This window comes from Alligator mississippiensis, chromosome 3 (genome assembly GCF_030867095.1).
Source record: "Alligator mississippiensis isolate rAllMis1 chromosome 3, rAllMis1, whole genome shotgun sequence".
Classification (NCBI taxonomy): domain Eukaryota; kingdom Metazoa; phylum Chordata; order Crocodylia; family Alligatoridae; genus Alligator; species Alligator mississippiensis.
In genome coordinates, this window is record NC_081826.1 from 127,982,373 (window position 1) to 128,000,476 (window position 18,104).

Sequence of the window (18,104 nt, forward strand, 5' to 3'; positions counted from 1 at the left end):
GGAATACTGGTGAATTTGTACAGTGGGTACTAGGCAGACAAAGGTCCTTGGGTGAATTTGATATCTTTTATTAGACCAACCCAAATGGTTGGAGAATAGTTATTAAGCAAGCTTTTGGGTTCAAAAACCCTTCGTCAGGCTAAGGACGCTGCAGCAGTTGGTGTGTGCTCTTCCTGGATGGAATGAAAAGTAAACAAGCCAGGGGCTGGGCTGGGCTGGGGAGTCAGTTGCCAGGCAGATTGTAATGTATCAAAAATCCAATGTCTATGTTTAGTCCATGATCTCTAGTATCCAGCAGGTTGATGAAATGGAACTCACAGGCTCGTCTCTGCGATGTGTTGTGTAAATTTCCCTTGAGGATCAGGACTGAGAGATTGGAGAGAGAGTGGCCCTCCTGTGAGAAATGTGCCCCCACCGGTAATTGGGTGTTTCTGTCTTTGATGGATTTCCGGTGTGCATTCATTCTGGTGCGCAGTTGTTGTCTGGTCTCTCCTACATATCTTCAATCAGGGCATTTGGTGCATTGGATGAGGTATACTACATTCCTGGAGGTGCAGCTGTAAGATCCTGGGATGCTGATGGCTCTGTTGTGGGGTGTAGTAATAGTGGGGGTGGTGGAGATGTGGGGGCAGGTTTTGCATTTCTTGTCCTGGCACGGTCTGGATCCTTTTGGTGTGTTCTGGGGTTGAGGAAGTTTGCTTCTGGTGATGAGGTTGGCGAGGTTCGGTGCTTGTCTGAAGGCTAGGATGGGTGGCTCTGGGAAGATTTTTTTAAGAATAGGGTCTTTTTCTAATATGGGTTGCAATTTTTTGAGGATTTTCCGTACAGGTTCAAGGGATGGGTGATAGGTCATAACCAGCGGTGTGCGATCCCCTACAGTGGGTACTGACACTACTAATGCTCCATAAACAATGCCTATTTCTGGTTTCCTTCTAGTTTTAGAGATTGGCTACCTCCTCCTGAGATAATTCTTGCTCACTATAGGCTGTATGCTTTTAAACAGGGACAGAGATTAGTGTCCATTAATTACTTTTCAAAAAAATCTCTGACAAGCATGCATAACTGCACTTCCATCATTAATCCTTCCAAGAAATTTGGTCTTAATAATTCAGTTTTACTAGACCAGTGGTTTTCAACCTTTTTAGACTTAAGGAAAATACCACCTTTGAATTCTCTCTCGTTTTTAATAGAGAAAAATAATAGAGGAATTCTTCCATTGCAAGGATGTTATAATCCAAAAGTTTGCTAAAAATGTTTTCCCCAACTATTTAAGTTGGTCTAATAAAAGATACCAGATTCACCCAAAAGCTTTGTCTGCCAACAGGTGAAAATGCATTTATCACCATAGATTCCTATTTGAAAACTCTGGGCTAATCCTGCAAGTCATGTTTTTACATCTAACTGCACTAACACTGTGTAGCACCCCTGAAAGGATCTCAAGGCACCCCCAGTTAAGAACTGCACTAGATCATATTTCCAATTAACATTATGCAATTCAGGAGCATCAAGTAGACATCTAATTGTCTTATTAATTAACAGTAGCTGACATACTGATCAGACCAAAATCTTGTGTCCAAAAGTGACACATAATTGTTGCTTTATAGACTGAGTACAAGCAACAAGTCATGTGCAGTGATTCATTCCAGGTCAGACCCTTAATTACCTGAAATCACAGGGTCAAGCACACCTTAAGCTTGAGGTTACATCCTTGACTGTTGTTTAACAACTCCTTATGGACCTAGTCTTCAGACATTTGTTTAATCCCCTTTTGAACCTGGTTATAGTGTTGGCCACTATAACATTCTGTGGCACAAAGTTCCACATCTTGCTTATGTTGTGTAAAGACTCCAAGCTTTTCTTTGTTTTAAACCAGCTGCCTGTTGAAATCATCAGGTGCCTCCTAGTTCTTGTGTTGAGAGACAGTAAATAATAACTTTTCACTTTTTCCACACCACTCATGATGTTATACTCTTACATCATATGGTCCTAGGTAATCTCTTCCAAGCTGAAGAGTTCTAGCTGGCTCAGTCTCTCCTCTTATGGAAGTTGTTGTATAACCCTAATTATATTTATTGTACTTCTTGTTGTATATTTATGTGTACTTCTTCCAGTTCTGCTACATCCTCTTTCACACAATATCCCAAATGTGAGAACACCATGGATTTATATAATGACATAATGAGGTTTTTAATTTTGTTTTGAACTCCTTTCCTAACAATTCCTAAAATTTTATTTGCCTCTCTTACTCACCATCACTCACACTGGGCCCATGCATTTACAGAACTATTTATGACTTTGGGATCTCTTTCCTGAGCAGTAGCAGGTAATTCAGAATCTATCACTATGTATATATTAGGGTTATTTTCCTCCATTAGAAAAAGTGAGCATTTATGTTTATTTTTTGCCTCCTGACTTTAACCAGTCTTCAGCCCCTGAGAGGACCTTTACTCAGATCCTAGGACAACTTAATTTCTGCAAAAGCCTCTGGTGAAGGATCACATAAAATGTTTTTGGGGAGGGAGGTGGTAGTGAAACCTCCCCTCCCTCCACCCCAGAATTATCCAGGTAAAATAGACCCCCACATACTTGCTGACAGGCTCAAAGAACCCCAGTACACTGGTGAGACGATTTCCTTTGACGAAATCCACGTGGATTCTTCTCCAGATGCCACATTTATCCACAGAATTATTAATTCTATTTTTCTATTCTAAATTCTGGATTTTACCAATTAGACTCCCTTCTATTCTCAGCTAACTGAAGTCTTTCCTAGAAGTGATCTAGGAAACTAAAGATTGATGTCCTACTGTCAACCCTTTAGTCCTCTGGCACAGAAGCTGGTTTAAGCTGCAAGTTGCATACTATTGCTAATAGTTCTCCAATTTTATATCCAAGTTGCTTCAGAACTCAGAATATCTTCTAGTTTTGATGATGCGTTACAGGTCAGTTTATCAATTTACTCTAAAATTTTTTATCACTGCCTCAATTTGAGACAATTCTTCATATCACCTGCTAGGAAGCCAGCTCTGGTGTTGGAACCTTCTCAACATTATCTACTTTAATGACCAACATAAACAATTTATTTAGCTTCTCTGCTATGGCTTCATCTTCCGTTGTGCAGTTTACCTCCCTCACCATCTATCCAATGGCCTGCCTGATTCTCCAGCAGGCTTCCTACTTCTCGGGTATTTACAAAAATCAAAAGGTTTAAAGACATAAAAGCTAATAAGTCTTTTGTTTAACAATATTGAACACATTGGAGGGTTAAGGTTCTACCTCTTCACTGAACTAATTACATTTATTTGTACTGACCTACAGAAATAGAAAGAATAGTGATAGAATATATTTATATTTTAGGAAGAGGATGAGTGGATCTCTCTGTCATAACAAGAGTATTTAAATTTTTGTCCTAAGCCTAGAATGACTTCATAAGCCACAGACTCAATTAATGATTATCTAACTTTTGCATCAATATTTTTTGAATTATGTAAATGATTACTTCAGGTTATTGGGAGCTGGGGAAGGCAGGGAGGTGTACTGATACAGTTGTATTCTCCTTTTATTCCTTCTCTATCCAAACATTAAAATCAACTGCATGGAAGGGGCAGCAGCATTTCTATTCAACCAATGTCATGGCTCATTATCATCTCTCTGGTTTCTGCTAATCTCTCCATTCCACAAGCCATAACAACCCTCTCTCCTTTTCAGTCTTGAGATGCCAAAAAAAATCCACTCTTCAAACCATTCCTTCTTATGCAATTTTGCTGTTTTTTAGCCATTCATGGTAATGTCTCTTCCATTTCACAACCCTGCAGACCTCTGGGTGTAGAAATGACTGACAGTGAAGTGTTGGGTGCATTGTCAAGATGCTCAAGAAGGCTAGATTTTGTTTTATGAATCTGAAGAAGAGATGGAAAACTATAACAACTACGGGACTAATAAAACAATACTTTGTATTTGATTATTTTTGTCTAGTTTGTTGGGTTTTTTAAACTTCATATATAATCTAGCAAATTAGTACACATTCCAATAAAGTTGTAGTAGTCTTTTGCTTTGATCTTAAACTGAATAAATAGTGCTGGTTCATTAGCATATTAGTAAACGTTCTAGTTTCTTTGCAAATGAAGGAAAATGTAGGTTATTTTATATGTAATGATGCACCACACCATCTGCACCCCCCTTTTTTAAAATCCCAGATTGCCCATGTTGAAAGCTCTACAAGCAACACTTCTCACTGAATACTGTAACTACTTTACTTTTAGGTTTCCACATTCCTGCAACATACACAAATTTTAAAACAAAAAACAACACTTGATGTAGAATTTTCTTCTACATCACGTGTTCTCACTATGCTATTCTTCATGGCCAGGTGGACAGGGTGTCTCAGTTTTTTTCTCTTGTAATATAGTCACAAGAAATATAGTCAAATAATATAGTCACAAGAAACAAAAAATTGCTTCTCTATCCCCTATAATACAGTGCTATTATTGTTTGCAGGATGTTGGATTTTACCTCATTTTCTGCCCGGAGTGCTGAAAATTCACTCTTCTCCAAAATTACCATGTCCTTTTTCACACCACCAATATGAGACATTATTTGCTGAAGAGCGATTTCCTTTGAAAGAAGAACTCAGCTTAAGCATAAATGCAATTCTTAAATTTCTCATCTACGTCCAAATTTTGTGCATCGGCCATTTCAACGTATATGAGACTGAAGGCAATCATTTTAGAACCTTATACATCTTGGATTTGGCACCTGCATTTTTAAAGGAATGTGGTGAAGCAACTACGATCTGAGCTCAAGTTAACCATCTTAAATCTTACCAAGTTAACAGAGCCAGCACAAAACAGACATTTATGAAGAACCTATAGGAACTGCACTATTAATGATAGCTAGTGGGAGGCAAGAATTGGAGGGGTGGGAGGAGACAGGGAAGAGAGGTGGGGGCAAGTGGGTGGGATGTGGCAGGGGCCAAGCTGCCTGCATCCCTACTGCCTCCCCCACCTCCTGACCCCTTAACCCCTGCTTCCCCTGCTGCAGTGGTGGTGTGCAGAAATTTAATATGATCCTCCAATAATTAAAATCTATACATGGAAAACTATAACAAATTTATAAATTTTCCAAGTATAGAATCTAATTATTGGGGGATGGGTCATCTTCAGTTCAAGTTTGAATTTTTTCAGTACCCTTAGATTTGGGTAAACAAGGTAACTGAAGAAACCCCTTCATCCTTGTAATACGTTTTCTGTGGAAGATCTGCACCTATCCACTATACTTCCTATGGCATAAGTGACTTGTGCACATCACATATTTCATTTCTCACTGTCATCTAAAAACACTCAAGCCAGCTTTATTCCAATCCAAAGATGTAGGTACATATTGCAAACAGTCTGTATTTAAGCTGTGCAGACTGAAATTTACAATAGTTTGTACCACACTATAACTCAATTATCCAACATATATATGGTGATGTTTATTCTCTCATTTTAACTCTGAATTTCTTTGCTTTTGAAGAATTTAAGGGTTAGTACAAAGCTGTTCCTTCAACAAATTATTTTATTAGTAGGAACACTAGATTTTGATTTTCTTTAAATCCACTGCCGTCCTGTACTTACCTGCTGCACTTTGGTGACCATGTCCTTGTATATAAGATCTAGATTGGTGTCTGTGATTTTCACTAAAGCAGATACAATAATCTCGGACTGCAGAGTAGTGAATCCTAAATGGAGCAGAAAAAAACCCCTAAAAATAGGATAGCAAAACTATATAAAGATCTTTTAGAAATGCCTCTTATTAATTCAGTATGAAAGAAATATTACAAGAATCATGACAAAAGCTACAAACATACTTGTCTCCATGATGAACTAAGAGCAGAACATGACATTACAGTACACATAATGAACAAATTTTCTACATTCAAAATGATGGCCCCAACATAACTCAAAAAACAAACCAACCAAAAGAAATGTTCCTATAGCACAGCACTCTCTCTCTCTCTCTCTCTCTGAACAACATTTTATGTTGGAATTTTTGGGGGAGGGAGCATAGATGCAACTATAAACATAATTATCTTTCTCTCATGCTTAGTGCTTTTGTGAGCAAACAGGTTGTTAAAAGTTACAATCTTGCTACTTCAAGGGCAAGAACCTAACCTCTATGCTGCTTATTAAATAAAAGCAGTAAATAGGCAAACCTCTCCCACCAATACATTTAAAAAAAATAGCCTGGTTTTATGCATGTCAGCCTTCCAATCCTTGTAAAAATGCAGTACTCAGAGAAGTGAAACGTATTTTGATTTAACCTACTACTAGTTCTTCTACCAACTGCAACATGTTACATGAAAAGGCTTTTTGCAAAACAACACAACCCCCAGAAACACTTTCAGCTTTTCAAATTTAAAATATATCATGGAGAGTCAGTAATACAATGACTATTTAAGTATGTGGAGTTGAAATTGCTGCATATTAAGTAACAGTTAACTGTTACAATGGGCATTGAGCCAGGCAATTCCATTAAGATGAGAATTTGTTCAGTTATTTAAAATTTGGCATTGATTTGATATTTGTATTACCATCAATATGCATGTTTTATAAAATCTCAACTATTACCTTGAATTAGCATTTTCTCTTCTACTTTGGACAAATAAGCTAAATTAAAATTAAAATTAGTCTTTAAACTTTATTTAAGACTAACAAAATAAGCAAGTAATGAAACCTGACCTTGGCAATAGTAAGTTTTAGGTCTCCCTACATATTTGTATAATTTGTAACATATGCAGTAAGTTTAAAATTAACAAAAGGAAGTTCTTTTTGACATACTGGGCACATCTACTGTGCATTTAAGTGCACATGTAGCCTATTTTATTGAGCATTAAAGTGTCAAAAAAAGCATGCAATTATGCTAATGCACAGTAAAATAAGTGATTGCACGTCAAGTGTCAGATAAAAAACAGGCACTCTCGGTACGGTGCATTACAGCAGCCTAATGAGCATTTATTTAGTGCCTCACAATGGCGGTACTAAATTTAGTGTGCATTAGGAAATGCACGTTAATGCACACGTAGATGCATCCAGAGTGTCATTAAAATGTAAACTCATTGCCACCAGATGTAGAAGCTGACAGTTCAGCTGGATTCAAAAAGGAAGTGGACAAATGCTTGGAGGAAAGGGGCATCAGTAGCTATTGAGCATGGGAGTTAGGGGTACAGCCTCTGAATCAGAATTTCCTAGACCTTAACTGCTGGATGCTGCAAGTGAGAGGAACATTGGGAAAAAACCCTGATTAGATCCAGTTCACTCACCCTGTTAGCATCCACTCTCTGCCACTGTGTGACATAGGCTTATTTGACATGCCTTGGGAATGTGGACCAACGCCCACCAAGTAAAGCTAAAAGCCCTCTTTCAAACTGGGACACTGAATGCACATCAAGTGATTACTGGAGACAACTAAAGAAGAAAGCAGGGATGGAGTGAAGGGCAAAGGTTCAAAACAAGTGCACCAAAGGATACTGGGCGAAATGGAACTATGGCCTGACCCAGTAATCAGTAATTCTTATGTTCTTACCATTTCCTTCCAAGAGACGCACAAGAGCATGAGTGTCAAAAAAGAGCTTCTTACTCCCCGATAAGGAAAAATTCCCTTTGCTACTGTCAGTTTGCAAGGAGGATGAGGCAGAGATGCTTAAGCCTACAAAACAAAATGCGCACAAATGGTGAGTTGACATGAAAGCAGGTGTACTAAGATACTGTTATTTCTGCAATCATTTCGCTGCAGATTTCTAGTAACTAAGAACTTGCTTCTCTTTTGCCCGTTATGTTCTCTAGGGCAGGCAGGGGGAGATGACTGCAACACTTTATCTTGGATTACAGGATTAGTTGGCAGGTAGGTACTATAACAACCTGAAGGGTTGTTATACAGGGCCCACTGCCATGACAGCTGAACACCTGGTCACCACGTTATCAGGTCTCGGAATAATTACACCGGGTGTGTCCAGATGAGCGCGGCCATGAGGTATGTGGTGCCGCAAACACATGTCGAGCGCCACATACAGCATAGTCAGGTGTTCTCCGTGCTGCATGGCTGCGCTGCCTGTGTGCGCGCTGCTCTGGGTTTTTTCTGCGGGTTTTTTTGACCCCTGGATATCCAGGGGTCAAAAAAACCTGCGGGGGAAAAAAACCCAGAGCAGTGCATGCACAGACAGCATGCATTACAGAAAAGTGGAGCTGGGCTGCCTGGAGCGGCGCTGTGCTACCAGCCAGGCTCTGCCTGGCAGGATTGCTACTGCTGCAGCCCCGGGATGCTCCCAGGAACTGGGTAAGACTGCTGTGGCCAGCACAGTGCTGGCCCTAGCCTCCCCTACTACCCCCGAGGTAACCTGCCATGCACCAAAGCACGTGTGGCACAGGTGTCCTCTGGGGAAAAGAGAGCTACTACCTCTCTTTGGGGAACCAAATGTGAGTCAGGAACTTAAAAGAGCACCTTCAGCACATGCTGTAAACCAGGGGTGGGCAAAATGTGGCCTGCCATGCCATTCTATCCGGCCTACAGGGCCCCTAAAAAATTTAGAAAAATTAATATTTATCTGTCCCCAGCTGCCTATCATGTGGCCCTCAATGGCTTGCCAAAACTCAATAAGCAGCCCTCCGCCCAAAATAATTGCCCGCCCCTGCTGTAAACCAAACACAACGAACTTGATGATGAGGGCCACAGGGTGGTTTAATTCCTTCCCACTGCTGCCTAAGGGAGTCTGGCTCTTAAGCACCACTTGAGCTGGCTATCCCCAATTCACCCTTACAAAGAACAGAAGAGGGAGAGAGACCAGGGGTCTCCTGCTCTTGGGGGTGGGTGTAGGGAGAGGCACAAGGAGATGGGCTCCTGTGAATTGTTCCTAGCCTACTCCGCCACGCTGGGCCCCGCAGCCCTTTCTGCCAGTGTTGCCAGGTCTTGAATATGAAATTGTTATACTGGAAGCTCCAAATTAGCGTGTTTGCTGAAAAACTATCGTATGCTGAAAAAACCCCATGCAAATACATATGCAAATAAGTCATCTTCTTATTTACTTTACATTGTGTACTAAGTCATGAGAGCCAGTGGGAACTGGGTCAAAACTAAAGCATTTATTTATTTTGAGGCAAGCAGTTGTAAGAGAACTGACAGCAAACCAAAAAATTAGTTAAGGCTTTCTGAGAGTGACTTGGGTTTTGCATATGCTGCCTCAAAAATTATTGTATGTTTTGAACACATTTACTATTATTGATTGTACATTGTACAAGGGTTGAAATTATTGTACAAATATGACAATTATCATCAGGGATCCTGGCTGTCTCTGACAAATCAGAATATTTGGGATTGAAAAACAGAGACCAACCAAAATGCACATTTTTTTGTGATTAAAATGCCTATCCCTAATAAGTGTGTGTGTAGGCACAGGCGCTTCATTTTAATCATGGAAAAATTGTTTTAACCACAGAAAAACTAAATGCCTCTAATATGTAAGTGGCACTTTATTTTAATAAAAAAATGTGGATTTGGGGGATTTTTAAAATCAAAGTTTTGGATTTATTTTTTTAAATCAGGGAAGAGTAGGATCCCTGATTCTAGTGCACAGGACAGCAGCGCAGCATCCCACCCCCAGGGCAGCCCGGCCCGGAGCCAGGCCGGACGCACCAAGCGGCCCCTGCTGCCCTAGGCTGAGGCCCCACCCATTCCGGGCCTGACCAATGGGCTGGCGAGGGCCCAGTACACGTCACCAACCCCTCTTCCCCCTGCTCTCACCTCGCGCCCAGCCCTGGTGCCAACCGCTGCCGCCGGCCCGCGCCGCATGCGGGCGCAGAAGCGGCAGCGGCGCGAGGAGGTTCGGCCGCTTCCAGTCTCCAAGGCAACGGCGCGGCGCGGGGCGGCCGCCGTCGAGGTCACGTGGCACTGCGCGGCCGCCCCCTGCCCGCCCGCGCGGGCCGCGCTGCAGCAGGAGGCGGAGGCAGGGGGGCAGGAGAGCGCGCCCGGTTACCGCGCCGCGCTCCATCGCCGCTTTCGCCCTGCACTGCAGCAGCTCCGGGACGGGGCGGCACCTCCACTTCCCCCACCTCTGCCCCGGCGCTATTGAGCACCCATCGCTGAGCAGGCGCTACAGCGCCGGCCTTGTTCCGGCGAAAACATGTTTAACTTCCGCATCCGGAGCACTGACGTCACCCCGCCCTCTCCCGCTTCGGTTGATTCTGTGGGTCGCTGACGTCCCTTGCGGTAGTATTGGCGGGAAGGCGGGCGGCCGCGAAATGTCGGGCTCAAAGCCTCAGCGTGAGCAACGCGAGACGTTACTCCGCTCTCTCCCCTCGTTCATGAGAATGAAGATCGTGTGTTATGTGCCCGCCGCGCTCCCCGAGTGCTTGCGAGCCAGTATGACAGGGGGAGGCTCTGCACAGCCAGCCCAGGGGTGCTAGATGCACGATGACTATCGTAGTTGTAGTCATTTCAACCCTTGTGCTATGTGCCAGCAATAATAAAAGGTGTTCAAACTGCAGTAATAAAGTAATAATTATATGTCCTTGAAAAATGTAATAAAACAGTAAAACTTAAAAATGTCATAAGTAATTAAAAAGCACATGTAATAAAAGTGTTCAAAATTCTTGCAAAGAAGAATTTTTCTAACTATTTGAGTTGGTCTAATAAAAGATACCAAATTTACCCAAAGAACCTTGTCCTCAAAACATAGGATAATTTTCGAGGCACTTAATTGATGCAGCAGATACAAAACCCAAGCCACTCTCAGGGAGGCTTAACTGAGGTCTGGGTTTGTTGTCAGCACTTTCTCATGATGGCTTGCCTTGAAATAAATGCTTCAACTCTGGTGACCCAGTTCTCACTCACTGGCGACTTACAGTGAGCAATATAAAGTCATAGTTTTTCAGCAAATACAATAATATTGAGCTTCTGCTATGATAATTTCATATTTGAGACCTGGCAATGCTGTTGCTGTCTGTGTGCAGGGAGGCATGGGGCCAAGGGTGGATCCAGAGCGGGGTGCAGCAGTGCATTCGTGCCTCCTTTCACTGGTGACATGTAGGGGGTGCATGCAGGTGCACATGCATCCCCAGAAATTGGTGGTGCACCCCCTAAGATTGGCCACCTTCACTGCTGCCGGCGGTGTCTGTGGGCGGTCACCACTCCCCCCACACTGGCAGTGTCTGCAGTGGTTGCCGATTGTCTCTGGCCGCTCTCGCAGCTGCTGGTAGCATCTGCGGCTGGTTGCTAATCACCAGTCGCCAATCGCCTGAATCTGTGAGAGACACCTCATTCTAATGGCAACAGGATGAGCAAGACATCTTTCTGAGTGTTTTTGCCTGCTTTGCTGTGCTTTTACATATAACATGGTATTAATGAGTGAATCCTTTCACAGTCACAGCTGAAGCAAACAGAAAAAGAGTAAACAAACAGCCCCAAGTGTGTTTTTTAACATTTATATTAATTGACTTGTCCAGAGTTACACAGCAAGTTGATGGCAAAACGGGGACTAAAAATCCAGATCATCTTCCTAGGTCTTAATGTAAGGTAGGGTTGGTTTCAAGGTGAAAAAGGATTCTCCCTTTGGATGAACTGGAAGGACAGTACTGAAGTTCTGAAGAACTTCAGACTCCCTGGTCTACACCAAGGGAGGGCAAAATAGGGCCTGCAAGCTGGATCCGGTGATTTCATACAGCCTGTGGGTGGGTGCCCACCAATTAGTTGCATCATACCTGGCCCGCAGCTGCCTCTGCTGCAATCGCATGGGACCCAAGCCCCAACCACTCCTGCCAGGGCAATGTGCTGTGCTCCCAGCCTCAGGTGGGGGAGAGCCCTGGCCCCAGCCCTGGCCAGCACACAGCTCCCAGGTGGGGCTGCTGCTACTGCTGGTCGGCTCCCCCAGCTCCTCGTGTCCCTACTGCATCACTTGTGGCAGCAGGAAGGGAAGTGCCGAGGGGTGGAGAGAAGCTGCAGCTGGGTTGAAGCACGGAGCCCAGAGCCCAAGCCCAGTGGGGCAGTGGGAATGCAGAGCGCGGGTTGGCCCAGTTTCATCACGCAGGGCTCCCTGTGGCTTGTGTAGCTCCCAGGACTCGCCCACCAATTGGGGGGAGTCCCATGCGATGCAGCCGGCAGCCTTCACCACTGATGCCATGTGCAGCTCCCAGGACTCTGCCGGAAATGATGGGGAGCCCTGCACAACAGAGCCAGGATGGTTCAGCCCTACTCCCTGCTTCCTGATGAAGTCCTGGGAATTGCATGTGGTGGCAGGGAGCAGATCCAGGCCACTGGCTCCATCGCATGGGGCTCCCCTCTCACGGTGTGTGGCTTTGGCCAGGTCTCAGGGGCTGCACATGAGCCATGGGGAGCCCCACATGATGGAGGCAGGACAGCTTGGCCCCGCTCCTTGCTGCCATGTGCAGCTCCTGGAAGTGGCTGGAGCCACACATTGCCAGGGGGCTCTGCCTGTGTAGGCCCCAAGGGCCTGCTGCTTGCTGTTGCTGCCACCAGCAAAGGCTGTGCACCATGGGGGGCGGCTCAGCCCCCCGCACTCCCACAACCACATTCTCCCCCTAGGGAGACCATCTTTTCCAAATTGGAAGATGGGACACATGCCCACCTCCTCCCCACCCCAGTTGTGGCACAGCCAGAAGAGAGCTAAGTGGAGCCTGTAGGGGGCGGGGGATGACGTGCTGCCTGCTGTGGGCTCAGGGCTCCCCACCCTGCTGCCCTTGCCTGGGAACCCTGCACCAGCCACACGATCATGGCAAGGTGTCTCCTGCCCACCTGGCAGCAGCTGTGGGCACAACTCTGTGCCACTGCTGCTGCTGCCAGGTAGGCAAGTGGTGCCTCACCATAGCATCACAGCAGGCACAGGGCTCCTGGGGGAGGGGATCAGGGCAGGGAGCCCTGAGCCAGGATCCTCCCCATCTCTGTGCACAAATCTGGGATGGGGGCACATTCCTCCCCATGTTCCCCTCCCCGGGAGTACATGCAGCAGCAGGGAGCTGGCCCCCCTCCCGCCTCTCCAGACAAGCCACCCATGGCTCCATCCTGCTCCCCAGTCAGGTCCTGTAGCCACACATTCCTGCCCTGGGCCCCAGGCACTGCCCTGGCTGTGCAGCGCCCCCAGCCTCAGCCCCAGCCACCAACCCCACACCACTCCCTTCCTCACCATGGGGACTTCAGTCTACCCTCCTCCCCCTCCCCAGATTTACCTGCAGGCAGCTGGAGCAGCTGCTCTCCACCGCTGCTTTTGGCTGTGTTGCTGTCCATGTGCATATATGAGTGCGCACACGTACGTGTGGCGCCTCCTATGTCCTGCTTCCCCCAGCCCCAAGCAGACCTCGCAGGCTGAAACTCTGTGGGGACACCAGCTGTTTCCCATGGTTTTCCACGGTGAACAGAAAACCTGGATCCCTGTGCAATACTGGGGAATCCAGGACAAATGCTGTCTTGGAGTCATTCCGCCCAGGACTTGATGTTCCTATTTCAGGACTGTCCCACCCATCTAGGGATGGGTGGTCATCCTACCCCTTTCACACCCTGCCCACACACCTCCCACACACACACCCATACCTTCCCCCACAGACACTACCATAGCCCTCCACAAACTCCACCACCCACCCACACACACACACTCCACCACACATACACACCCACCTCCCCAGCCACACCCTACACCCACCCCTCCACAATATACAAGAGTAAGACTTTTTTTTGGAGCTATTATGCAATCACCTTTATACATACTATGCAAACACTTGTAAATGAGGACAAAATATTTGTTGAAATAAAATATGTTATAGTAGATGTTTGATTTTTAGCATATGATTTGCTTTTTCTGGTTCCAAAATGGCAAACCCTCCTCCCCCCCCTGCAAAGGAAAGAGTACTTCTGGGGGCAAGGGAAGGGACTTCTGGTGGCAAAGGTCAGGGATTAGAGGTGGGACTTCTGGTCCCAAGATGGCAACCAGGGGCTGGGCACCTGTCAAGAGGAGCTACCTTTGTGGCCCTCAATAGAACTACCAAAACTCATTAAGTGGCCTTCCAGCTGAAGTAATTGCTCATCCTGGTCTAGACCTACTTTCCAAAGAATGGATATCAATAACCTTTATTCTTGTATGGATTGCCTTTGTTCCCTCCTTTATATTAGCATACCCGTAACAAATTAATAGGTCTAACTTATTAAAGGAGAGGTGATTCATCTCAATATTTTGTAAAGACTGTATTCTGGATAATTTCCCATACAGCACACATACTTTTTCAGGATTGTCCTTACTCGTTTTTGGTTGGAGACAAGCTTTTAAAAGGGAAATGTACTTTTCTCAGCAAACCAACTTTAACCTTGCTTGGGAATTTTAACTGTATACCCTCAGGCTCAAGGTTTCCCCTGGGATTGCAACTCATCAACATAAGGACAAATTTTACTCATCTCACTGTCATGGTTTAATTTGTACCTCCTCATGCTCTGTTACTGCTTTTAGATCTGTATGTAATTTCCTATCTTTTGAGGATGCTGTTTGACAGTTTAAAGTGAGTTTGCCAAAAGACAACATAGGGTCTCCTTTTTTTGTATGTTACACAATCTTGGCTTCATGGGTTCTCATGCTGACCGGAAAACAATAACTCACACAGCACAGCCTTGCACAAATTTATCCCTCTATACAAAACCCAACAGTTTTCTATTGACTTTAGATCATTAGATCCTGGTCCAGACCCTGTGCTCATTTTCCTTGGATTCATTAAATTGTCAGTAAGTCACCTCATACGGAATGTGAGACTTGGGAAAGGCCATAGGCGGAGACCATTGTGGACCAGTGCAATTTGTGTCAGATGTCTATGCAAATTGAGACAAAGAAGAAAATGACATATCTATATCAGAACTCCCTGGGGGAACTTATTTCCTTTCTTTAAACTGAAAAGTCACTAGAGATGCTTTTGTTGCTGGGTAAACAATTTCCTGTATGCATAGGGTCTAATTAATCTGCACTTGAACAAGCTCAGTAACTTCAATAAACCTACACAGGCAAAAGTATTTGCACAGCCATAAGTGAAAGCAGAATTTAGTCCATTGTGTGTATAACACATCTGGGGTAAAATGTATTGTATACATGTAAAGGAGCAGTGTCCAACTCAAATGAGTTGGTTGGCCAGATCTGGACCCCCATGGCTTCTTGTGGGCTGGATGACCCACCTCCAGATACAGGCTCCTGTGGCAGCTAGAGCTGCTGTGTCAGTGTGGCCAGCATGCAGAAGTTAACTCCACTGCTACTCACTAGCGTGCTGCAGATTTTCATGCTGAACAGTGATGGAAAACTGGAAATTTGGCAGTGGTAAGGGCAGGGTGGTGTTAACCCTTTCAATGTTAACCCAGTTGCCACAGTAGAATTAAGAGCCATTAAGGCGAGAAACATCACTGCTAGATCTGGAGGTGAATCATCTGGCCAGAGAGAAGCTCCAAGAGCTGGATGACTCACCTCTGTAGGCCAGATCAGAGGATACACAGGCTGAATGTTTGACACCCAGGTTGTAAAGTATGAACAGCAGTAATGACTTCTGATATTTATGAGTCTGCAGACTGTAGAATCGGTAGGGTATTTTCTTTGTCATATTCTTCAGTGATTTCTTTCAAAACTTTTATGTGCCACAATACTTTAAAGCAAGATTGTGATTATCCAAACATCTCCTCGTGTCATCTGCCTGTTTTAAGTGGACTCCAGCACATTGTGGAACTGCTAGCAGAAAATATGCGCAAGAATCACTTGTTACCAGATTTGCCTGTCACTTTGGGGTGTGGTCATTTATTAGGGGTACATTTCTGGGGGTCTCTGTAATTCTGTCAATGTGCTGCTTGTGTTACTTGTGCTTCTATATGGAGCTGTATCTCTCCCTTCTGCAAGTCCTCACCCCCAATGAAGCTATCTTGAAGGACTGTTTCAATGGGGCTGGGTTCCTCCAACAGAATCAGTCAAACACATGTACGCACATATACACACAAATCAACAGGATACTCCTGAGCCAGGCTGGATTATTTAGCATTGACAGGCTAACACCCTCATATGCCTTGAACTCAGTTCATCAAGGCAACAATAAAATGCAATCAGACACAAGCACACAGGTTAACAGAGTGCATCTGAGTCAGGCCGGACTATTCAGCATTGATAGGCTGACACCCTCATGTGCCTTGAACTCAGTTTATCAGGACAATAATAAATGCAGTTAGACACACATGCATGCATGCTAACAGAGTATGTCTGAGAGCAGGCTGGGTCCAATCAGCACTTTCAGCTGATACCCTCATGCACCTCAAAACTTGTCACAATGGTCCTAGTAGTAACCCCCTTTGATGAGCAGACCCCACTGTGGTTTTGGGCATTACAGGGATCTTTGGCTTAGGTAAAAGAAGTGTTGCTGCAGAGCAAATGGGGAGGTCAAGGGGGAGAAAGAGTAGGTGAGGTTCAGAGAGAAAGTATAGCAACCAGCTTGATCATAAACATTATTTATTGCCAGGTATATGAACTTATGATGATACCAATAATAATAGCCATACGAGAGAGACAAATAAAGAGTTACAATATTACATAATTTCAGTTAGGGTTTTGAGGAAGTCTAGCTCGGGTTTGATTTGCATAAGTTAGGTTTAGAAAGCTGTGCCTGGAGTAAGATAGTAAAAGTCAGGTTCCTGGAGTCAGACAGAGAGAAAGAGAGTGAGTTGGGGTCTCACCACTCAGTGAAGCTTGAACCAGTTGAGGTTCCCAGGGGTTGTTGGAGCTGGCAGACAGGCAAAGCCCTCAACACGATCAATGGAGAGGTTCCAGGCAGAAAAGGAGTGGAACTGGTGCAGCGTTGGAGCCAAGCACCAGGACAGACACTTGAGCTTGGGTAGGGGTTTTTGTAGAGAAGTAACAATGGCTCAAGGGAGGACACTAGGTTTGTTTAGGGGTAAACAATAGCTCATATGCTGGATAATAGGAACTGATCACTCCTGGCCATGGATGGCATGACTCTGAGGGAGCTCATAATACAGACAGGCAGATTCAGTGTTTTGGATAGAGTCGTCATGACTAGAATTGGTTTGATAAATGCTGAGCTGGGTGTGTAGATGTGGGTTGATTTAGCATTTGGAGCAGGGATCCCCCATCATGCAATGCTCCCCTGCTTTTCTGATCCCAGAATTCAGTGCAGTCCTTGCCTTGGAATCTCTGTTCTCCATCCTGAATGCTAATGAAGGTGCATGCCTGCCCCGGCTCCCATTTAAATGAGTTGTCATCTGGTTCCATCTCGGATGCAAATGAGACCAGGGGAGTTGCTTCACTCTTGTCGCCCTTGTCTGGAGGTCTTTAGGTGCGTCTCCCACGGCATCTTCCTTGTCTTTTGTAAGTCCTTCCTTTAATCGGTTCTTGTTCAGGCCGAGGTGGGGAGGGGGAGAGTTCTTTGTGAGTCGGACAGGCTGCGTCCTGTGCCGGGGTCCCCAAGAACACGGAGCTGAGAGGTAACACACTACACGGATGAAAATTGAAGTCACAGCCAGAGCTAGCCTATTCACACTCCATTACACAAGTACTTTCCGTCCATCACAACAGCCTCCATTTTTGTTTCCTTTAGGGAAAGGAAAGTCCTTGATGTTGCCTCATGGCTCATTGCTTCACCTTACATTTACCTCTCGTGTTCAGAGATTATCTGAGGCTACTGACTTTCATCTTCATGTCAGAGATCCTCATGTTCACTTTTTCCAGTGTAATCTTCTCTAGGCCCTCTTCATGTTTCCACATTGAAGATTGTTTGATCATAATTGGCATTTTAGATGCTCAGATCTCTGAAAGCTGCTTCAGAAAAGTGCAACTGAACCAGCCAGTTCAGAGCTATCTTTTAACTAGCGGGAGGGCAAGGACTAGTTTAAATATTGTGCTACTTAAGAGGTCTAGCATAATAGATACAGCTCAGGAAGACAGGACTTTATGGTACCTTTGTGCACTTTTGTGTGGGGCTAAAATGTCTATCAGCATAAGTGAAAGAGAGAAAGAGAAAGCTGTGTCCTACAAACTACTGTAGCCTCCCTCAGGATGTACAGTAGCCCAAAATTTGTGTAGCCATCAGCTCTAGGGGTCCATC

The 18,104-nt window shown here is 44.8% G+C and overlaps 1 protein-coding gene across 4 annotated transcripts in view; it reads right to left on the reverse strand.

The window, feature by feature from the left end:
- MCUR1 (mitochondrial calcium uniporter regulator 1) overlaps window positions 1-10,294 on the reverse strand; it is a 28,357-nt gene extending 18,063 nt beyond the window's left edge. Inside the window, exons 1-4 of one of the 4 annotated variants that reach the window (XM_019498473.2) lie at window positions 9,772-10,290; window positions 7,561-7,683; window positions 5,613-5,716; window positions 4,510-4,611 (exon numbers count right to left, since the gene is read on the reverse strand). In XM_019498473.2, the coding sequence (XP_019354018.1) occupies window positions 4,510-4,611; window positions 5,613-5,716; window positions 7,561-7,683; window positions 9,772-10,018 (576 nt within the window). In that variant the 5' untranslated portion in view covers window positions 10,019-10,290. Of the gene's footprint in view, window positions 1-4,509; window positions 4,612-5,612; window positions 5,717-7,560; window positions 7,684-9,771 lie in introns of all 4 variants that reach the window. The other 3 variants (XM_019498474.2, XM_006269198.4, XM_019498475.2) reach the window with 3 other exon arrangements.
- Window positions 10,295-18,104: the final 7,810 nt, after the last annotated feature.